Source organism: Mchenga conophoros, linkage group LG16 (assembly GCF_057382185.1).
Source record: "Mchenga conophoros isolate Kocher_MC1m ecotype Shallow Benthic linkage group LG16, M_conophoros_male_GT1.1, whole genome shotgun sequence".
In the NCBI taxonomy this organism is placed as follows: domain Eukaryota; kingdom Metazoa; phylum Chordata; class Actinopteri; order Cichliformes; family Cichlidae; genus Mchenga; species Mchenga conophoros.
This window is the reverse complement of record NC_140541.1, coordinates 28,570,900-28,595,038: the sequence shown is the minus strand read 5'-3', so window position 1 is coordinate 28,595,038 and position 24,139 is coordinate 28,570,900. Positions and strand designations below refer to the sequence as shown.

The 24,139-nt window shown below is 40.8% G+C and overlaps 1 protein-coding gene across 2 annotated transcripts; it reads right to left on the bottom strand.

Moving 5' to 3' along the window:
- Nucleotides 1–28: 28 nt before the first annotated feature.
- Nucleotides 29–22,879, bottom strand: ranbp2 (RAN binding protein 2). Of its 2 annotated transcripts, XM_085250440.1 has the most exons (30): nt 22,668–22,879; nt 20,067–20,134; nt 19,867–19,978; nt 18,382–18,534; nt 17,865–18,095; nt 17,573–17,706; nt 16,904–17,099; nt 16,524–16,664; nt 16,254–16,413; nt 15,953–16,134; nt 15,413–15,609; nt 14,781–14,904; nt 14,039–14,200; nt 13,759–13,896; nt 13,332–13,463; nt 12,954–13,181; nt 12,769–12,852; nt 12,484–12,625; nt 12,258–12,352; nt 7,688–12,167; nt 7,205–7,282; nt 5,108–5,284; nt 4,183–4,269; nt 3,815–3,990; nt 3,389–3,629; nt 2,541–2,627; nt 2,277–2,431; nt 1,907–2,180; nt 1,369–1,724; nt 29–1,118 (listed from the first exon to the last, which is right to left on the bottom strand). In XM_085250440.1, exons 1-30 carry the CDS (start codon nt 22,737–22,739, stop codon nt 813–815), a joined length of 9,168 nt encoding a protein of 3,055 aa, XP_085106566.1. In that variant the 5' UTR covers nt 22,740–22,879; the 3' UTR covers nt 29–812. The 2 variants fall into 2 exon arrangements, with proteins under 2 accessions (XP_085106566.1, XP_085106567.1); XM_085250441.1 differs by lacking the exon at nt 7,205–7,282.
- Between the last annotated feature and the right edge of the window lie 1,260 nt (nt 22,880–24,139).

Below are 24,139 nucleotides of genomic sequence, written 5' to 3'. Positions count from 1 at the left end.
CAACAAGGACAAGCCATAAAACCATCGATTATTCGTAAAGCAACTTTATTGTTTAATAATAAGCATATTTTGGTACAAGTGGCACCATTTCAGCCTTTATTTCTCTCAAACTATACATGAAATGGATCCCCTTCGTAAAATTCAAACCAGGTTATCATTGAGCCACAACAAAGTGAGATTACTTCAGGTTGCATGGGCACATATGAAGTCCAATTACCTGCATTGTGGAATCCATTGAAACAGAAAAAAATCCTGTGGGCGTCCAACAGTTAAAAGTACATGGAGGCAGCATTTGGAGGAAAAGGCAGGGGAGCAGTGGCTTAAGACTTGTTCAAAAAGGGGAGAAAAAAAAAATACCAGAGTGGAGCTCATGGAGGGAACAACTGCATTGAAACAGAGCACATGCAAGACAAAAAGGAGGAACAAACATTTAGAAAAAGAAAGAAAAAAAAAAAAATAGTCCATGTACATTTATACACACAAAATACAAATGAGAATTTATTGACAGATGATAAAGACGCAAGTGCAAAAGTTTACAACATTTGTTCCAAAAGCCTCCACTCCTTTACCAACTCGCTTCTGTTTTCGTGAATATGTCAGGACAGTGAAAGAATATCTAATTCAAGGCTACTGTGGACAAGTTTCTGTGACGAACAACTTAACCAGCAGCCCTGTGATCGGTGCCTCGTGACTAAAGATTCCGTTTTAGCAGGAATGTTAGTACTGCACACACTGCTCTCATCCAGAGTCTCAGCTGATCTTAACTTAATAACCTAAACCAAGCCGTAAAGCTTCATCTTAACATTAAAACGCTACAGCTGTCCGCAGTCTGTGATGATGATCTTCTTTGTTGGAGGGCCTGCCTTTGAGCCCAGCTCTCCCATCTGCTGCACAACATCCATGCCATCCCGAACCCAGCCAAAAGCCACATGTTTGAAGTCCAGGTGTTCGGCTTTCTTCAGGGTTATGAAGAACTGCGAGTTGTTGGTGTCGCGTCCGCGATTTGCCATCGACAGGATGCCCGGGCCTGTGTGCCGGACATCAAAGTTCTCATCCTCAAACTTGTCGCCGTAAATGGACTTGCCTCCTGTGCCGTTATTCTTGGTGATGTCACCACCCTGAAAGACCAATGGAGCACTTGTTAGTGATGCTAGAGATTTTCTCCTGAGAGTTTTCTTTTAAACAACAGGACTGATTTGTCATGGCATCAATAAAATACTTCATACATCAAACTACAGAGCTGTGCTATGATTACAAACAGCAACCAGGGTGTATTTCTGTCAACCCAGAGTAAATTCCACTTTGTTGTAATCAAACAAGTTTTACATTCATCTGATCTTGAAAGTCCAAACCCTGATCTTTCCTCACCTGACACATGAAATCTGGTATGATCCTGTGGAAGATGGAGTCCCGCAGCCCGAAGCCTTTCTCACCAGTGCAGAGAGCTCTGAAGTTCTCTGCAGTTTTGGGTACAATATGGGAGAACAGCTCTATAGTGATTGTGCCCAGAGGTTGGCCATCAGCTGCCAGCTTGAGGAACACCTGTGGGTTAGTGTCTCTGGAGTGCTCCTGAATTCTGGACATCTGTGGCGAGCACAGAGACGAAGCATCACCATCAATTTGGCCCATCCGGTTCTGACACTCGCAGAAGGTCTTTTTGAAGGATTCGGCTATTTCAGGGGTTTTGAACTTGGCCGCCAGCTGCTCAATCACACCTTCGCCATCTAGATAATCAAAAAGGGGGCGAGGAGAAAGAGAGCAGGTGAAAAATAATCCCCATGTTGCCTTAAGAAATAAACACATGCAAGTGGTTTAAAAATCCAAGATGAATGATTATTAGTGAGTATTTACAGACAAATCACACAACGCAGCACAATACAACATCACATCAATGCTGTATGTATACCTGAGTAATCAGTGGCAGTCCAGATCAGTGCGTTCGCTGAGGCGTTCATGGGTTTGAGCTCCATCGCCTCTGAGATGTTGTGGTTGGCGCAAACCCGCAGCACCTGTTCTCTTCTCATCAGGATTCGGTAGAAATGTTTGGTTGGGTGGAAGAGGATCTTGATGTCACCGATGCCGCGCTCCTTCCACTGGCCGATATCCCGGTCCCATCGATACAGTTTGGCGCGCTCCTTGAACAGGATCTCCTCGTCCTCCTCTCCAGACTTTGTCTCCACCTGAGTGATAAATACAGTGATAAATACAATTTTATGGAAAATAAATACAAGTTTACTAATTGTACTAAAATGTTAGGGCTTAGCACATTTATGTACCTCGGGCAGAGATACTATGGGCTCAAAGTGAATGTCCACATTTTTAGGAGCTTCTTCTTCATCACTTCCCCCCTCATCAGCATTGGTTTTAGGCTGAGAGGTCACTGCAGATCCAAACACTGTTGCTCCAGCATTTGCCCATGAGAAATTAGCATCTACAATTTTTTTTTTTTTTTTTAAGAGGGAAAATTAAAATAATTAGCAGTGAAACAAAACAACAGTCCAGATAAACAACTGAAGAAAATGTTTAATGTTAAAGCCAACCTTTTGATCCGAATGCAAATCCATCTGTATTTTTGGCCAACTCAGCAAAAGAGAAGCCAGATGCATTGAAGCCAAAGGTGGAGAGGTCTGCAGCCAGAACAACAAAGACATTAAATACTTCCGTACTTCATAATAAGTCTGTGGAGGTGGTTGATGTTAGTAAAGCTGACATCCATCATGAACAACCCACATCACCCACTGCATGAGTATGTGAGTGGGCTGAGCAGCTCCTTTAGTCAGAGACTGAAACACCCTCGCTGCAGGAAGGAGCGCTTTCCCAGATCATTCATCCCAACAGCAGTTAGACTCTATAACTCCTCAATCACGATGTCATAAGTCACTGGACACTGAATATCCACGGTCACCACTTCATGTATAATGGACCTTCCATGACCTTCCAAGCTATATAGTTTATGTCCTCCGTATTTCCAACTATATCCATAATCACATAGTGTGTATGCTACCATTGTATATAGTGTATTATCTTACTTTTTTTCATTGATTGTACTTAATTGTATTTTTGTATTTCCTTCATATATCTGTACCTGAGCTGAGGTGACGCAAAAATTTCCCCGTTGTGGGATCAATAAAGTCTTATCTTATCTTAATAACTTCCCAGAAACATTCTGAGTATAAAAGAAACCCTCAGCTGAAATTCTGTCTGTGCAAAAATGTATTCAATATTTATCATCCAAACTAGCTCCTCATTTTAACATTTTATAAAAAAAATTTCATAACATTTCAAATTAAAGTTAAAAGTTGGAGCGAAAACCCATAAAGTATGTGGCTGAAGATGGAGAGTTATGTTTCATTTGAAAATACTTATGCCGTTTTTCACACTTTTTTACCTCGACTTGTTGTAGCAGTCAAAGATGCAGGTTTACTCTCAGTGTTGGACTCCAGCTCGACACTCTTCTTAGTTGAGAGGTCAATGGGAGAGCTGCTGCTTGGAGTTGCTGTGGTCTGTTTGTCTGCTGTAGATGTGCTGTCGGCAGCCTCTGCTCTGCTGGATGATGGCCCTGATGCTGGCATTTCAGGGGTCACAGCAGGACTGCTGGAGGCTTCGTTAGATTTGTCTAACTGAGCAACCTGATACACATTTCCAAATTAATAACATGTTCCAAATTAATACCCATCTTAAGATGCCTCTGAGTATTACTGACAGAGTAAAATAATTAATTTAAAAAGTTAACATTTGTTTGTTTTTTAAAAAACAAAAGTTGAGTTTTCTGCTTGTATAATCAGAATTATCTATGTAAATTCGGAGCCATTACCAGGACTTCATGTACTTTGCGGACTTCTGTCTCAAAGTCCTCAGGCTTATCCTGGTCCGGGTCGCTGTCTGTGGTGCTCAGGCCACAGAAAAAGGTGGGTGGAAGCTGGAGGCTTTTGGCTTTTTTCTCCTCCTCTGGTGTTGGCTTCTTTTCCCACACCACCTGACAGTCTGACTCTGAATGCAGCAAACAGCAAGTTTAGGCTCAAAATCAACATAACATTTATTAAGGTACACAAATTTTGGGCTGTATGGCTATAACAGATCGACATAAAACCCTTTAACATAGTAGCAGAATTAAACCAAACCAATTGTCTTTTGAAAAATGAGTTGGTTATAATAACATGTAACAGGGTTTAGACTACATACCATCACCACAAGCTGCAGTGTTCTTCTCAGGAGTATCAGGGTAGAGCTTTCCATTCAAGGCCTTCACTGCTGATTCGTAGTCTTCATCTGAAGTTTAAAACAAATGTTTCCTTTAATTATGTTTGCAAAGAAAATTATAGTGTTTGTTCAGACTTCAACCCATAATGAATTAAAGATTAAAGGCAATTTTGTATTCTCAGATTTAAAACCAAAGAGGCATTACTGAACTTTGATGTCAAAGGAGAACCCCCCCCTCCCAAACAAACAAACAAAAAGTCCAATAAGTCCTTTCTTAGCTTTCTGAATGGGACAGTTACTAGTTTGTCTTATAAAAGCAGAAATTACAGTTTCAAATAATAAAATTTAAATAAAAATTCACTCCAAATAACATGTTTTAATTAAGGTTAAGGTTCCACTTTGATATTTATGTCAGGACAGATGTATATCCTTATAGAGAAATACCGTGCACTACTGCTACCTTCTGGCTCTAATAACTCATTACATCATATGTGGGAGCAGTTCAAATATTCAAAATAAATTACCAATTATTAAAAAGAGTCATGTACATCTCTTATACCACCCTTATTTCTCAAAACTGTCAAATAAGGTGACATTTACCAGTGCCAGCAGCCCTTTGGCGTCACATTCATTTTTGCACTGGATACATTTTTTGGGGTTCAAAAGAAAGGAATAAAAACTGAAAAGCTAACAAAAAATGTCTATATAGCATCTATGTGCTATATTGTTATTTTAAACACTGGTATCCATTTCTGTCCAAAACTTTAGCATTCTCACTTTCTTACATCGTCTCCTGGGAATGTTAACGATTCACAAATAAGCAGATTTATTTCAGCGAGTCATATGTCATATGTACAACCACTGATGTTCACTTTAACAAACCCTCGTTCCATATCTTGGGTCTCACCGTCAGTTTCGTCATCACTGATGTAGCCTGGTTCATTCTTGTAGCAGAAGAAGGTGATGGGCAGCTGGAGCTTCCTAGCTAAAGCTGCCTGCTCAGCTGTGGGTTCCCTGACGTACACAATCTCCACCTCCGAATCCTCATCAGACCTAGCACTGCTTCCCTCTGCCTGAGGGGATCCTATGATAGATGGATATGATAGGAGTAAACAAGTCAGGCTGGGAAAGAACTGTTGGAAGATAGGCCAAAATGTAAAAATTAAAAGCCTTTGCAACCACAGGTGTTAATTACACACACACACACACACACACACACACACACACACACACACAAAATCATGCACAGCAAAACAGAACATCATGCATTTGATTTACAACAGTGAGACATGTTTTATAAGCAGAGGATTTCTGCATGGTCTCGTTTACACCACTTACTCTTGGACACATGGTATCGTAACATTAAACAGGATAAATACCTGAGCTTTAACTCTAATTAGCCTTTGCTGATTAGAGTTTCACTGCGAGAAATCAAACCAGATGAGGAATTACATTCCATGCTGTTGCTACAGACCCAGCACTAAAAATGGCACATGGGACGTTTGCACAGTACATTCCTCTCTAAAGCAACGCCCTTTGCTCTCAGCTCACCTTTCAGAAGACCTTTCTGGTGCTAGTCTAACTGCCCCACACTACAATTGTGGCATCGCTGTACTCTTTAATTCAGCCTCTCTGGTATATACAGGACATGAAATAAAGCGCAGTGTAAGACCTTCAATCCAGACTGAAGACTCATATGAAACAATAATATAAATATAAGTGAACATTTGTTTTTTGCCAAGTCAAATCAAAGAACCTACGTGTTTCACTTTTGTACAGATTGTCTATAAGAGATGGATGTAGCCACCATGAAGTCACTGACCAGTTTGTAAAGCTTCGAGTTGAGGTCCACACTTCTCTCCAAGTTGAGAAGTGTGGATCTAGCCATGATGCCACTTATTTGTTAAAGCCTCGAGCTGAGGACTTTCATCATCTAGGTGTTTTAAAGCTGAATGTGACAAAACAAGGATTTGATCTCGCTGCAAACCTGAATGCTCACTGGTCAACAATTTGTTGACAGCTCTTTAATTGTGGTTAACCCTGCTCCAAAATTGACTTAATGTTGTAATTAGTACAATCTGATACTAGCAACTGAGCCCATAAAGGCATCAGGAAAGTGATTTTCTATTCAACCCCAAATCATTCTGAAACTACTGGGCGCCCCCTGGTGGCCACTAAATAGAAATCTGTAATGTTCTGTGTTGAAGTTGCTTTTAAGAAACCGTCCATCTTTTATACCAACTCACACAATTTGTACAAGTGCCTATACTTCACTGACACTTGGTCACTGAAAGCTGCTGGTCTGTTCCTGTTTTGACACCCGGTAACATAGACCAATTTCTAGATTGAATATATGAAACATGATGTTCAATGAGGCTAAAAACTAGCGACTGAGATCTTCAAGAAATTACTTACTGATGTCATAGATCAAGGGAGTAGTTGTAATTTTCCCCATTCAGGTCTATGCAATCCAAATTCTTTCCGCAACCAGAATAGTTGCCCCCTCCTGGTCAATGATTGACCACATTTAAGGCAGTTACATTTCAGCTTCACCCTTTAGACACAGGGGCTACCTCTATCTTTCATCTACTTTCAGCTAATATAAACAAAACTGCAAGCCACACTATGAAAATGACACTCATATGAAAAGATTGTTACATTTAATTCCAAGTTAAATTTTTTTCCTTAAATATTTCAGTGCTTTAAACACCATTTCCATGATGATTCAGATGAAATCAGATTAAATATTTTCTGCTTTTTTGCATTACTTCAGTGCAAAACTATTTAATCTTGTGACACAAGTGCTACTTAAAGAACTACAATTAAAATTACTGAATAATAAAAACTGAAACCTTCACACACTTGGCATGCAACACATTAGCTTGACTGTTTTGCTTTTTTTTTTTTCCTCCACTCCGTGCATCCAGGTTATTTCTTTGTAGTAGTAAGGGCCAGTCACGTGACAGCTGAGAAGTGTTAACACACACTGCAGTGATTAGAGTACCTGGGGTTTCAAATTGGGTGGTTGATGAGCTGGTCCAAAAAGCCATTGGGTTATCTTTGAAAAGCCTAAAATCCAGCCCTAAAGGATGGTGGGTTGTTGAGTGAAGAGAGACTAATTGTGAGGCTGGTGTCATAATCAGAAAATGCCAAAATTGACTGAAAAATTCTGTAGCTGTGCAATGACTGATTTGATAACAGTGTTATTAACCCTATGGATATGTAAAATATGTGCAGTATAGTCATGTTTTGTCTCTCAAATTTCCACTAAATGTGCATGTTGCAAAACAAATATAAAAGGGGAGCATGTCGACGGAGGAAATACACGTTGTGTTCCAGTTAAAAATGAAAGGTGTGGGCAATGATGAAGCAGTGAGATGCAGATGAAATAGGACGATCGGGTAAAAAATGAAATGAACTGAAACCGTTGAGACAATCATTCAAAAGTAATGCAAATATAATTCAGACGCCCCTTTTTTATTCTTACCTTTCTCTGGGATTTTGAATGCAGGAACTTGAAGTGAAGTCTTGGCAGTATAACCAGAGCCGTTGGCTTTCAAACCAGATGCTGTAGATTGCTCGGGTTCAGAATGAGATTTAGGAGTGCCAAAAATCTTCTGAAGGGTATCAGTGCCAAAAACAAACTTTGGGGGAGACACCACAGTCTTTCCGGGATTGACAGGACTGTGTGATGCAGATGCACTTGATCCAGTGTCTGCAGGAAGCTCAGTACGTTCCTTAGTCGTCTCTTCAAGAACGGCAATGGCTGCTTTGCCACATACAGCTGGAGTGGTCTTTGCAGATCCTGGTGTTCCACTGTCTTGTGGTGGAACCACTCTAGATGTCGCTGGAGTCATGAGTTCTTTTTTTCCCTGAGCAACATTGGCTTCCTCAAAGACTTGTTTGAATGTATTTGCGGTTTCTTGCAGCTTGAATCTCACAGCCAGCTGCTCAAGCTTGCCCTCTCCTTCCTCAGCAAAGTCCAAAGCACTCCAGACCCAGGCCTTCTCTGCACCCTTCATAGGTTCCAGCTTCATGATTGGACTAATCCAGTGGTTGGCACAGATCTTCAGCACCTGATCCCTTCTCATTACCAACCTCGCTCGTTTATCGTTATAATTCTGCAAGATCTTCAGGTCTCCAATTCCTCTCTCCTTCCACTGTTTTGACTCTTTATCATAGCGATATAGTTTGGCTCTGTGACTGAAGACCACCTGCTCATTTTCCTCTCCTGTAGAAGTCTCCACCAAATCTGGCAAGGGGACCACAGGTTCAAAGTACTGGCCGTCCCGCTCTTCATCCTGGGTGACATCCTGCTCGTCATCAGTACCCACTGAAGCTCTGCTCTGGTTGAGCTTAGCAGGAGACTTTGAGGGGCTGATGCCAGGTTGAAAGCTAAAGCTGAACCCACCAGTGGATTCCCCGAAGCGGAATAGGTTCTTTCTCAGGGGGCTGCTGGCAAGAGGGGAGGCATAGACCGACGAGTCAGCCGTGTCATCTAAAGCATCTTCTCTGAGGTCGTAGTTGTCCCACTCCAAGGTAGGGCCGGTGGTGTCACCTTGGGGCTTGATTACAAGGCTTGAAATGTCACCAGCTGTTGCAATATCTCCCTGTGTGTCATTGTCTTTTATCTTTGTTTTCTCGTCAGTCAAAAATGATTTCAGGTCTTTCAAACCAGACTTCATTTCCTCTGCCTTCTGAATGAGGTGTGCTGTTCTACCTGTGTCAACCAGCTTGTGGGGGGTTTGTAAAGGGATGTCCAAGAGAAGTCTCTGACACTCTTCAAACTTTTCCTTAAACTCCTGAGCAAGCTCGGGGCTTTTAAACTTGGCAGCTAACTGTTCGAGTTTAGCATCTCCATCAGAGAAGTCATTGGCCAACCAAATCCAGGCTTTGTCTGAGCCTGCCAGGGGTTTAAGGTTCATGGTGGTGGTGATCCAGTGGTTGGCACAAACCTTGAGAACTTGTTCTCTTCTCATCAGCACCCTTAGCCGACCATTTGTAGTGTTTTTCAGGAATTTGAGAACTCCCACACCACGCTCTTTCCATTGACTGGTACCCACATCAAATCTAAACAGTTTGACACGCTGAGAGTAAAGAACCTGTTCATCCTCCTCCCCAGTTACCAGGTCCACCTTCTCAGGCATCTGGATCACTGGTTCAAACTGGATGTCATCATTTTCCTCTGTTTTATACATATCATCATCCTCCAGTTCATTTGAGGCTTCTGTCTTGGTGGGGGTTGCTTGGAATGATGTGAACAACTGCTCACCAGCTCCAGAGAAACCTTTGAATTCTGGATCTTTCGTGCCAAACTGAAAGTTTCCTCCAGCAGATTTAGCCAAGTCTGCAAAACTGAACGCATTTGCTTTTCCAGATATTAATGGATTTTGTTCTTCCTCCGTTTGCTCTACTGAGGGTGTAGAAACAGTTTCTTTCTCCTTGTGCTTGTCAGCTATACTTTTGAGCATACTGGAGGCTGACCCAGTTTGAGTCTGATTATCATTTGAAGGGGATTCTTTTGGAGGGTCTTGAACACCAAACTTGAAGCCACCAGGCCCAATGGGCATTGAAAAAGAGAAGCTTGACGAACTGATTGTGCTAGATCCAGTCTGGGGAGCTTCAAATTTGAAAGAAGCAGGTGAGCTTTTATCTTTGCTCTGACCAAACTGAAAGGTGCCCCCACTTACAAAAGGTATTGTAAATCCAGTTCCAACAGGCTGACTTGACGGACTCTTTGTTCCAAAGGTAAATTTTGAGGACGACGATGAGGAACTAGTGCTGCTTGTGCTTTTAGCGTTAGGATTTAGGGTCTGACAGGACACACATTTATCAGCAGAGGCTTCGTTTCTCACGAGACAAGTGTCGCAGTCCCATTCTCCATCCTTCTTACCAAATCTAGCTGCTAAAGATGCATTCTCATTTGGAGCTTTGCAGGAAACACATTCAGCAGCTGATGCATCATTTCTGACCAGACAGGCATTGCAATCCCATTGTCCATCTTTCTTTGCTTGTGGTCCCGACACTGTTGGAAGATTTGATCCTAATGAAGCCCCCTCTGTTGGCTTAGCAGCAGGGTTTGGACTTCCACAGGATACACATTTACCAGCAGAGGCTTCATTTCTTACTTCACACACATCACAATCCCACTGTCCAGGCTTCTTACTAAACTTGGCAGCAACCCCAGCAGAGTCAACACTGGACAGAACGGGTTGTGCTGCAGGTGCACCAGCAGCTGGTGCAGCTTGTGCTGCGGCAGCTGTTTTAGCCGAGGGTTTAAGAGCTTTGCAAGAAACACAACTGTCTACATTGGCCTCATTTTTTATAGAACATGATTCACAGTCCCACTGCCCTGGTTTGCTGGTAAGTAGGGCTCCAAAGCCACCAAATGTACTGGAACCAGTGTCTGCAGATTTTGAGGAGCTGAGACCGAATGTGAATGAAGAGGCTTCAGAAGATCCAAAACCACCAAATCCAGTAAATGTGGAGCCAGAACTACTTGGTTTTGCTGAATCAGTGCCAAATTTGAATGTAAAAGAACTAGGTTTAACTTCCCCAGCAGCCTGAATGTCTGGCTTTGAAGAGGCGTTGGGATTAGGGCTTTGACAGGATACACACCGTACATCTGTGGGTTTATTTCTTACACAGCACACAGAGCATTCCCATTCTCCTTCTTTCAGTGCAAACTGGGCTGCAATCGATTCAGAATCTTTCACGGTTTTTTCTTTCCTCTCCTGTTGATTTGTCTTGTCAAGTGATTTGAGTACAATCTTCTGGGCTTCCTCAAACTTGGCTTTGAAAAGTGCTGCCTCATCTACAGTTTTGAAACGGATGGCCAGCTGTTCAGGTTTAGGCTCCTCATCTGCATAATCAATAGCATTCCATACCCAAGATTTATCAGAGCCGGCATTTGGTTTCAGCAACATATCTGGTGTTATGTAGTGATTTGCACAGATCTTAAGGACCTGTTCCCTTCTCATTAAGAGGCGGACCTTGCCTTTAGTGCTGTGTTTTAAGATTTTAACATTGCCGATGCCCCGTTCCTTCCACTCTTTTGTCTCCGTGTCAAATCGATACAATTTTGCCCTGGTGCAGAAAATCTCTTCCTCTTCTTCCTCACCCGTTTTCACATCTACCTTATCGGGAAGAGGGACAATAGGTTCAAAGTGAGGCCCATCTTCATCCTCCTCAGCATGAGTACTATCATTGTCACTCTCCCCTGCCCGTTCCTGCTCTGCTGTAGGCTTTGACATTCCAAACGCTGGCTTGGACATGTCCCCAAATTGAAATGGTTGATCCACCTTCCCAAACAGGCCTCCAGCAGCTGTGCTCTGTGCAGAATCAACAAATGAAAAGCTGGTAACATTTTTGTTTCCAAAGGTGAAGATGCCCGTTTGGGTGGTGGGCTGCTCCTGAGTTTGTGGTTTCTCTGGAACGGTGTCTGTTTTACTGGGAATGTCTGATGTGAGAAGGCCAAGCAAACTTTCACTGTGCTTATTTTGAGAAGCTGAGAATGTAAAATCACCATCATTGGATTTAAAATTGGAGTTGAATTTAAAAGCAGGCGAGGGTGTTGACTGGGCAGTTACACCTGTACCAAAACTAGGCACTCTGGGCACTTCAGTGGGTGCCTGCTGGCTGAAGGAGAGCTTTCCAAAGTCCATGGGCTTTCCCTCAATGTTCTTTGGTTGTTGAACTGGGACTACAGGTGGCTTGGTGAAATAGCCAGGTTCAGGTAAGGTAGGGTTACTGGTTTGTTGGGTAACACTCTGGCCATAAAAATCTTCACCATAGGGTGAAAGAAGACTTGTGGCTGGTGATTCAAACCGTAGAGGTGCACCAAAGACTTGTTCTTGAGGAGGGTAGATGCAGGCTGGGGCTGTCTGCAGTGGAGGTGTATGCGTGGGCTGCTGGTAGGCATACATATTGTGCTGAGGTGGCATGCGGTTTACGCCATACATTGGGGTCTGTGTAAAGAGAGTAAAAATAAACTTAACAAACTCCTTTTTTTTTTTTTTAAAGCATTAAAGCTTGTTCAGCATTAAAATGATGATTACCTTGGTGGGGGTTACATTTGCTGCTGTGCGCAAGAGATACTGAGAGTTGTATGCTTGTGACTGATTGTAGTACACAGAGGGGCCTGTGGTGGCAACTTAAAAAAAGAAAGAAAGAAAAGAAAAAAGACATGCAAAAATGTTTTATGTCACTAAACTGCTTTGGTAAATTAAATCTTGTGTTTAAATATAAAATTAATCATGTTTCAGATCCGCGTATCATACTGACCTGTTAGGGGGGCTCCATGATAGGACTGAACCGGGGTAAATGGTTCCTGCAGGCCCTCAGCCCCGTAAGTCTCGCCATACATTTTATGATGAGGAGAAACTGTAGTGCCTGATGAGTTGTGTCTCAGATCATGAACCTCATTCTGTAAAACAGGAGCATCATGTGAACTCAATCTGAAATGTATTGATTTAATCCAAACTGAAAGTAACACAACAAGTAACAGTGATCACAGTTTAAAAACAAGGGACAATGTTACAAAATATTATCTTAAAAATGAATTCTGACCTTAAGGGCTTCTACTTGCTGACACAACATCTGAAGGAGACTCTTCTGGTCCTCCACCCAATGAGGTTGTGTTTTGGGAGAAATCTAAAGAAAGGATGTGAATGAATTATAAAGGTAATTGATTTTTGTGTTTGACTAAAAACACAAAAACTGAGTCATTTAAATAAATAACAACATGGACCTACCAGTCTTTTTGAAGGAGAAACAATGCTTTTGTTTGGAGAGGGAGTGGAGAACTTAATGTGGGATATGGTTGCACTAGTTTCGCCAAGATGAGCAGGGCTGGAGTGGGCTGGTCCTCTTAGGCCCCCCTCTTCCTTCTCATCCTCTTCATCCATGACCTCCCCGTTCTCCCCCAGCTGCTGGTTCACATCATTTAGGAGGTCCACAACTTCCTCCATAGAGACAGGCAGCTGGGAAAGAAAAAGTTTTGACTTTAATTTCACACTGCTTCTACTTTAGCAAAAAACAAACAAACAAAACAAAATAAAGTGTCACAAGTTAAACATCAGTCGTACAAATTTATAGTTTTTGTTTTTTGATTCTTCCAAATTGGGACTTACCTTTTCAATGTCATCTGCATTGGCGCTGTAGATCTTTGACAGGTATGCCCTGAACTTTCTCAAGAACATGATGCACCTGTCTTGAGTCTCCTCAACACCATTGCTGGCCTCTTCTGACAGCCGCTGATATATCTGCCAAAAAATAAATAAATAAATAAAAAATAAATCACTATACACTCTAGAATATAACACCTCTACAAGTGTTAGAACCACTAACTTGAAACATCTGAAACCACATAACAGTGGACTATATGAAAATCTGTTTTTTTAATTTTTTGTTTTTAAGAGAGACTTGGACACAAATGTGTCTTTAAAAAAAACAACAAAAAAAAACAACAAAAAACCCCAAAACCAAACAAAAACCATAGTACCCAAGTGCTTCTTGTGGTGTGAACAATAAATCCAGGTATATATTTTTTATGCTTACCTGAGCTAAATGCCATATGGAGGACATGTTATTGATACTTTCCAAGGTAGAAATGGCCTCCTCGGTTTTCCCTTCAATGTCAAGAAGAACTGCATATGCTATCCTTGCTTCCTCTTCATAACTTTTCACAGAAGAAATCTGAAAGGAAGATCATTAAACAGAGAGGTAAACTCAGACTGATTTTCAGGTATAGCTGAAAGTGTCAAGGTCTTTAGGGACTAAACCTGAGGCTAAACATGACAACTACTTGGATGCAAAAAGAAATGAGAACATTATTAACCTGAATATCTTTGGAGGGAAAGTGTATAAAGAGAGGGTCAAGAGGTTCTGGTATACTGCGTCTGTTTTTGATCTTCTCCAGCAGTGGAAGGGCAACTTTCCAGTAGTGGACACTGCGGCCAATGTACTCCTTCTGGTCATAGTAGGAGTTCACTCCATCCCCCTGGTTATTAAAAAACAAACAAACAAAAAAAAAAACCACACAGAAATTGAGTCTGGCACAGGAGCAGAATGGTACACAGAAGCCTTTTGTCACAACTCATTTCTTAGTGGTTTTAAATCCAGCAGACACGCAGCCAAAGAAGTGGCACATGTGGCTGTTTGGACATCTTGCACTTAATTCTGTTTAGCAGCTGCAGACTGAGTGACAGAAAGGAGCAGGTGTGAAAGCCGAGAGAGCTCTGAGTTACCTACATGCTTTTAACTGTCAGTGCAGCTTGTGACGGTAGATGACTGCTGTCTTTTTAAAGCATATGGACTTACTTACTAATAAAGTAAGTATTAAATAAAGGAAGTTGATGACATTAATGCAGCACAGTCAGAATATGCTGGTTTTCCCATTAGAAGCTACAATACAAGGGGTACAAAGGTACAAGGGGTACAAAGGTACAAGGGACTTTCTAAATGCCTTATTTTATAAAAAAGCATTCAAAAAGAGATACATTAGAATTTTAATCACTTTACCATCCTGCAACTCACTGAGTTTAAGCAAACAGTGTATGCATCTGTGTGTGTTTCTGTACCGTCTGGCTAAGACACTGAGCCCAGTGGATGACCAGTGCTGGTTGAAGCCCATGTTTTTCTCCAGCTCTCAATGTGCTCAGCCCATGCTGCACAATCATTCGTAGCTTTCCTGACACACCAGGTCTGCAAAGCAAAAGGCCACACATCAAAAACACTGAATATATGAACATAGCCAATAATGGGACTATAAATTAATTGCAGTTAAATGTTAATGTACTGTTTTGATAGGTTCATATCGCTTATTGAAATGAAATGAGGTTTTAGAAATGTATTTTTAATGAGTTTAGCCCTGTTAAGTACAGTTTTCTAAGATTTAAAACAGACTACAGATAGTGACCACTGATTTGAACCATTTTGGGAAAATACTGAGGAAAATAAATGGCTAAATCCATCAAAAAACAATTTGAAAACCAGAATAGAGAGTTGTTATGCAATTATATAAATCACAGAGCTAAACATACAGGAACAAGACAACACTAATTTGAAACAAACTAGATTCAAATCGGGAGAGATCCTCAAAATAGTGTTTAAATCAGTTTAAGTAAACACAACATAACCAATCATATCCCTTTTGCTTATGCAATAGTTCTGGATGTTTTTCCATTTGGCTCTCGACAGCACTAGAACTCACGCTGCTCGCTTGTGAATGAGGCTGTAGATGGCATCCCACCACTCCCTCTGTCTGTCAGTGGTCAAGAGGCGGAGGAGAGGAAGAGGGAGGCAACGAGGCTCAAAGAGCTGTTGTTGTGACTGATTGACTCCAGCATTGATCTTTGCCGTCCTCTGAAGCTGACAGTGGCTACAGAACACCACACCATATAGAAACACCTTGATGGAGCAAACACAAGAGAAAAAAAAACTTTAATACTGAAAGAAATACCAGAACAAAACTGTGTTTATAAATTAAAAGCAGTGCTGTTGGCTTGTTGAAGTTTCATTTTACTTAATTTTGTCTCCTAAGACTTTTGCACAGCCTGCTGTAATAAAGTGCCAACATAAGTTCATGAAAATGAACCAAAATGCAACAGAAAAACTCCAGAAGTCCAAGATCCAGATTTTCTCTCAAGTAAAACCTTTTATCTATTCATACATTTTTCTGTGCTTTGGCCAGGAGGAGGTTTACAGAGTATGTTAGACCAGTACACACAGAGCAGGAGCAGCACCACCTTACCTCTAGGTCCAGCAGGCAGATTGACTCTGGCGCATTGGTATCTAGTTTAGAGGTTTCCAGCGTAAGCCGAGGAAAGAGCTGCTGTAGCCATTCCCGCAGCGGTGGTCTTTGGTCCAGAAGGTTCCACTGGAGTCCCAACCAGCTCAGATGTTGCAACTGACCACTGTGGAGCAAGATGGAGCCTAAAGAGAAAGCAGCAAAGTTATTATACTACTCACTACTAAATGCTTCTTTAATTTCAGGGGAAAACAAACAAACAAAACAGTTTTTTTTAGTATTCAGGTAGCTAACTGGTTCGTACCAGTGTCCCATTTGGCCATTTGAGAGAGCTCTGGAGCCATGGCAGTAAGGGAATGAATGTCATCATTGGCGATAAAAGATAATCCAGCAGAGGCCTGCGGACCCCGCAGGAGGTCAAACAGGGAGTCCTGACCAATCCGGTTCCCGAAAGCTTCCACCACCTACCAAGAGAAAAATAATTAAACACTGACGCACGAATGATTGATGTTCATGTTGACATAAGAACACTTCAGTGAGAATCATGTGAAATCACATATAACCAAGGTCAGACCTCACTGATCAAGGCAGATGAATCTGTACTCAGATTGAACAACATGTGGCCGGCCTGGCTCTGTCGGTCATTCGCCAGCAGCTCCAGAAACTGTGGGGCGGTCTGATCTCTTTTGGTCACTTTTGTCTTTGGTCTGGGGACCTGGAGGAAAAACAAACTTTAATTAAAACAAACAAAAACAAAACTGCAAAGCGTTCACTGAAAGACCACGACTAGGTCCTGAACAAGTTTATAGAACTGTTAAGTCCTTTACCCTTTGCAAGTCAGGCAAAAAAAAGGTAAAAGGGACAGCACAGTTGCACAATGGTACAACTACTGGAATATATTTAAAGTAACAACAACAATAAGTAAATGAATCTGCTCATTTGGTGTCTCACTACCTGATATGCCAGTAAGTAGCACAGTGCAGCCAGGTCACGAACAGCCCTCCAGGTTTGTTGGCGATCCTGAGCCAGCTTAAGCAGCAGCGTGCCTGCATGCAGGTAGAGGTGCCCTCTCATCTCCACAAACACCTCAAGGAGCTCGTCTGCACTGCGGCCTGCAACGCTGCTCACTTCCTGCATAGCTTGGTCAAACCTACAAGCACAATGCAGATGAACAGTTTACAAAAAAGTTGGAATGCTAAAAACACAACTAACAACAACAATGTTAGCCTTTGTTGAAACAGCTGCAACAATTAGCCTTTTTGACTTGTAAATAGTCAAAGCTTGAGACTTATTTGCTTCTCTTACCTGTAGATCAGGTGCAAACAACCTGTTACACCTAAACAGACTGAACTTTTACTAAAGACCAGAACTTAATGTGATTCAATTACATTTTATGAGGTTGGCAAGGTTTTCTGACATCAGTAATGTTTGAGGAAAAGAATCTGAATGTTAACTTTTAACCATATAACTTTGTTTTTTTAAAACTTTACTACAAGGACACGTGGTCACCAGAATACACGGGAGAGATTAGGTTGTAAATTACTCCTTAATTTAAAAAACAAAACAAAAAAAAGGCCCCAGATTTTAGTCCAGTTCTCTTGAACAATCCAGGACCCAACTTACTCTTTAAGTGCATCTACACTTGGCTGCACGCTGCTTTCAAATAGTGTGATTCTCAGCAGGCTGCAGCGGGCCAACAACAGCTCTCTCCGAATACATCGACTCATCTTCTCATTGCTGAGCTGAGCCAAGTACTCCTGAAACACAGGTCATCCATTCTTTAGAAAAGTTTATGCACTTATAAAGGTGGGAGGATGAGTATAAGGCCCAAAATAGAAGTACTTAAAGCATACTGGTCCCGCCTATTCAGGTACACTTTAATTTAGCAGGACACTAGTGCAAAGTCCATACTAACCTGCAGTGTGCACACCACCTCAGTGTACCAGTCCAGACTGTTGCACAGCATGGCTCTTTTCTCAGCAGCCAGGCAGTGTTTAACAGCCTCTTCCAGCCGGCCATCCTGACGGAACAGCTGAACCAACTTCACGTTCACGTGGGCGTCAGCCGGCCGCGCTGCCAGCTCGGTCTGAAGGAGGTCGAACAACTGGTTCCAACCCTGCTGACCCTGACGACTCAACAGGCGCTCCTAAAAGCAGCAGTGGCAATGAACAGAAGACATTCAGTGTGGCATTCTTTCTACTTTTAATTAAGTTGTACCCTCTTCTTCGACTGTTTTTGTAAACCTAAATGACATTAAAACTCCCACTCATTTTAATTTAAGAATATTAAGCAAAGTGATGGACGGATCAGGCTGGGAACTAGACAACAGTTTGTTAAACAACCTAAAATAGTGGGATCAAAGGACTTCACAGCTGACAAAGGCAATGTTTAGTGAATGTTACTGGAGCTAAAGAAGAAAGGAGGAGCTTCACCTTAAGGTTGAAAACTGCCGGGTTTCCTGGTAGCAGCTTTGCAGCTTTCTCCACCCAAAACTCTGCCCTGCTGTCACACTCCTGCTTACTGACAAGCAGCTCTGCAACCTTCAGCACCAGGTCTTTCTGGGCTGGATTCAAATCCACCGACCGCTGCAATAGAAGCGAAGAAAAACATTTAGTCTGAAGCTGAACATATGCATCAAAAGCTCTGCCAGTTTTTTCTCTCTCCCTGCTTTACGAATTAAAAACTCATCACCTCCTCTTCTTTCTCACACTGTGCTGATTATTAATTTCTTTATTACAGCAGCAACTGGAGCCGTTTACGTCCAAGAAACAGGTTGCACTACAGTCAGCCAACTGTGCATAAAAAATTTAAAAAAAAACTGTTTTAAGTGGGCCATTTTCACTTCCCACAGGTGGACAGAGCACAGCTTGAGTGCATTTAAAAAGATTGGAAATGTACAGCAATTATATAGCTGATAGTGTTTTGATGAGTCTCAGCACCGACTCTGAATCACTTTGTTTCAGCTCATTAACTGAGAACCAGCTTCATTACAGTACACACACAATGACAATAAATAAATAAATACTAAATACTAAATACTAAATACACATCAGTTTTAGTGTTCAGGTGCAAATGAATCAGTAAAAAACTCCCTCAAGGTGAGTTTAATGTTCTTAAAAGTTACTGCTACAAGAAGGGAGAGCAAATAAATCACAGTTTATTTTTCTCAATTTTCTGTCATCATTCATCTTCTAGATTTGATGCTATAGCAATAAAACCCTAACAGTGCCTTTGGGAAGCTGATTATTGATTCCTGAATGTCAGAGAGAGCTTGGTGATTCACCTTTTAAAAAGTAAAACAACAAAGAGCATTTAGCATTCAGTTTGATAGACTACCCAGTGCATTTTATATTTAAAAAAAAAAAAAAAAAAAAAAAAAAAAGGAAAAGAATCACACACCAAAAGGCAGACAGAAATCACATCTAAAGCCTTGTTGTTTGCTGTGGGAAATTACCCATAGTAACAAAGAGGATACTTATTTTTAACTTTTTTTTTTTTATACGCATTCATCACAACTAACCAAATTTATTCAAAGTGCATGTGGGTAATTTCCCTTTCGTGTCCAGGTAAATATACGAGTTTGGTTGGTCCATTTAAATTGGTGTGAGCATGAATCAGCAGTTGCACCGACAGCACTTACAGAGCAGTTTTTAAACCCACACACATATTCACTTATGTACATAGACAATTGGAGGAATTTTAGGTCAATCATCTTTCTGATTTCTCAAACAAAAGGAAGCTGAATCTGAAAATCAAAGATTGCAACTGACAGCAAATACGGGGTTTGTGGAAGCTGTTCATCATTTTGTCATTTAAACAATATTTCCTCATTTCATACCTGAATCTTATGATTTCTTAAACCACATTCTGACACACTTTTAAAGGGAGAAATGCTTCCACTAAGATGTTCTTTTTACCTTGTAACATCCAACTGCTTTGTTGATGTCTCCCTCTCTCTCGTAGAGCTGTCCAAGGAACTTGTGTGCTTTAGGATCCCTCTCCTGGACCTTGAGATAGTCTGACACATGCCTAGGAAAAGCATGAAAGACAGGAATTACAAACAATATAGCGACACACAAGCATTGGGTCAAAACAATGGAGAGGCTCACATGCTTACCTTTTTGCAAGATCATATTCCTTTGCTTCAAAGTACAATTTAGCAAATAAAAACCCTTTGACTGGCTTCTGTGGAGAGAAAAAAAAATATGTGGACCAGGATGAGGAAATGGATTCATCTTGTTATGATAGTGAGAAGATGCAATTACACATGTCCTGAAGAGTTATCTGGCTTACTGGGATTTAAATACTCACCAGTACTCAGTACCTGCTTAGTAACTATACCCAAACTCAAAGGCCCATTTTTAGCCATACAACAAAAAAAAAAAAAAATCCTGCAGATGGAGCTGCCAATGCCTAGTTAAATCATGCCCATCCATAATTTTTTATAGATGGTTCAAGTAGTTTGTGAAGTGGGAATACATCAGAATAGTGAAAGATATTTTTGTTCATTATCTAGTTTTGATCAAGTGATCAGCTTTGTGGTATTTACACACCCCACCCCCACAAAAAGGAAAAAAAAACAAAAAAACAAACAAACCAAAACATCTTTTATCCTGAGGAATTAACTAAAATGTAGTTTTGGGAAATTATTCCTCCCAGGGGCTAAAGTTAGTAACATCTTAGCCATCGTGATTACAGCATTACCCATTGTCAGATTTACTGCTAGCTTCTCCTACCCACCACACTACAACTATTATCACTGACTTTTTCAGTGTCAGGTGAACAACGTAGAATAAGTTGATAGTAGATAGTGCTCTTCTGGCTATTCCACAGACCCATTTCAAAACAAAGAGGGATCACGCAATCCAAACCTTAGCGTCAAAACTGTGGAACAGTTTACCTCTCCCTCTACGCACTATGATGCTTCTTTATAATAAAAAATAAAAAGCTGAAAATTCATCTATTTAGACAGGCAATTGGGTAATGCTCTTGTGCAATACGTTGTTTTTGTCTGATGTATTTTTAAATTCCCTGTAACGCACTTTTTAAAAATAGATTCCCGTCTTAAAAAGTCCTTCATAATTACATTTTACTTACAAATCACAAAAACATTTAATTTCTGTATGTTTGTTTAGGAATGCATTTTGCTGATAAGAATACAGGTTTAAGCTCTGAACAGCATGACACCCAATCTTGTGATTTAATTCTTCAGGCAAATGTCTCCAGACTACACACACTACTGTACACAACAAAATGCACAAGTATGTGTAGTAGTGCGAATCTATTGTCAAACAAAACTACATTTTTGGCTTTACTGGTGCAACTCTACAAATACCATTGGGCTAGACTGTTAATCTTACAATACCAAGGTTTCTCCTGACTGAAAACAAGCCTCTGGGAGGGTGACTATGCATGTAAGCACAACGGGTGGCCTAACTTTTTACTTTTTCTATACATTGTTACCTGTATATACACGAACTTCAGTTGCTTATGTATATAGGACCACTGTCTTCCTTTTATACTTTATATTCCCCTTGCTCTAGGAGCTGTAACACCCAAATTTGTCATTCGTGGGATAATAAAGGTTTATTCTATTCTAGAGGTCCGTGCATTTTTTTAAATTACTTTTGATCTTAAGCACACAAAGTGTATTCTAAGCTTGAGTACATTAAACCACACACACTACATCAATAAAAAAACAACAACACAATCCTGATGACTTTACTTTGATGTAAGACCAAAATATCGTTGGAATTACGCAAAAACAAAACCCTGACTAGGTAAAGCAACTTGAGAGCATGGTTAGGACCACTGACCACATAGCACCACATTTACTCAAGTAATTGACTGATCGACTAGCATATTATGCTGCCATGGTGTAGGTGTAGATATGTATAAGCAATTAAACCAACATTTTCAGCTGCAACATTAAAAAGATATCTACAAAACAAATGATCAAGATCTCATAATAACACTAGCATATATTTCTGTATTCTTTGTCATTTCAGTACACTTTCGAACTAATCACTATTAGTTAAGCCACTTTCAGACTGTTGATAAGCCCGAATTCTGATGCATTCAATGTTTTCTTACACTGCATTTATTTCTCATTAAATATTCTGATTTTCTGTGGGTGCAGCAGTTTCCCCCGTCACATCCGATCCAAATAAATAAACGAATAAACAATACTTAAAAAGAACGAAAACAAATCAAGAAACGTTGGAACTGTGCCTGATTAACAGACAAGTCTGTTTGCAATTATGCTAAAACCACCAGTTTTTGAACAAAGTTAGGCTTGCTGCTCCTGATACAATGAAGCAACGAGCATTTTTAATTGTTGTCTGAACCGAAACCTCGCTTTTCCAGAGAAATGAAACTTGCACACCCTATCCAACTAGCTTTGTCTCGCTGTCGTGGCTAACTAGCATAGCTGATTAGCTGGCGCTGTTCAAGGGATCCCATGCCGCGCATTTTCCCGAGTATAAAGGGGAGGACACGACGGGGCGTCATCACGCCGGCCGGTTAGCTATAGTCTTTAAGACTATCCGGGGGACGGGGGTTATACAGAGAACGATATATGAGTCAACCGAAATACCGTCATCATAATCAAAAAAGCAACGAGTGCTCATTGAACATGTGAACAGGTCGTACCTCATACCGGCTGATCTTACATGATGGCAGCAGCATGCTAACGTTAGCCTCGGCGGGCTTAACTTACCTCTTTGAGTGAGGGAGAGGAACTCTGCACAGAGGAAACGTAACGGTCCACTTCAGCCTTACTTCGCCGCATAGCTTCCAAGGTCAGGGGCTTCTACAGCGGCTGAATGTGATACATAGAAAACCAGAAATTCACTAAATATTTAAAACAAAACTGACGCGAACATCAGCTCGCCTGACGTAAACTCCCCATGATGGTATTGCGCAGTCTCAATGCCGTCAAACGGCAGCTGTCACGTGACTTCTTAACCAATGAGAACAAGAATTCAGTTTGACGCAGACTGACGCATTTCAGTTTGAAGGGTTCTGTTACAAATACCTGAAAATCCTCATTTCTCCAACAATTAAGCCTTAATCCTTAATTTGCTAAATATTTTGGCTAACTTTTGTTACATAAATTAAATTAAACAAACAGATATTTAAACCATGTATATGTGTAACCAATACTATTAACTTAAACAAATCATGCTATATCATGTCCATTTGTATAGGCTGATACCTTTGCAGATTTTTCCTGTCTGTTTCTGTTGTTAAGCTTCAGTCAAGTATTTTGTATTTAAGAACACTTTTTAGTCACCTGTTTTATTCCAAAGTGTTCTCATCAAAACCTCTGCACATGTGAATGAGTAGCAGTTGTCGAGGAAAAGCTGTGATATGCAATGCCCATTTGAACTTTATCAGCTACACACACATTCATCACCCATTATGAACTGAGCATCAGAATGGAGAAGTGATTTGGGTGACTGGTTGTTGGTGCCAGATGGAGTCAACTGAGTATGATTTCAGAAACTGATTATCTACTAGGATTTTTACACATAACCACATCTAAGATTGACTAACAATAGTCAGAAAAAGAAAAGTCTTCAATGTTCCATTGCACAACAACTATAAAAAAGATTCCGATTCTTGTGATGCTGTAATGGTAATTATAGGCACACTTGGGGCCCTTTTGTACCAACTCAGTATTGCTGAAATGCAGCAGTCTTAAGTATTGTTGCTAATCATGTCCATGCACCTCTCTTCTGATGGTTGCTTTCAGTAGCATGACTCTCCTTGTCTCCTTCTCAAACATGACAGTGAATTCACTGCACTCAAATGGCGTCCACAGTCACCAGATCTCAATCTAATAGAGCGCATTTGGGATGTGTTGGAACAGGAGAACAAATCTGCAGGATCTGTGTGATGCTATCATGCCAGTACTACTCAGCAGCTTGTAAAAAGGCCACCACAGCAGGTAATTCTACATATTTGATTTGGTAGATTTTTTGTTTTCTCCTGCGATCAAACCAGTAATCTCTTATTTATTGAAAATGTAAACCATCATTTCAACATGAACCAAAATCTCACAGAAATGTTTCCAGAACTTTATTGAATTCATGCCACAGAGAATTAGGGCAGTGCTGAAGGCAAAAGGAGGTAGAATATAAATGAAAATACTCCAGCTGGTGTACTCTGAAGATATGTATTAATAAA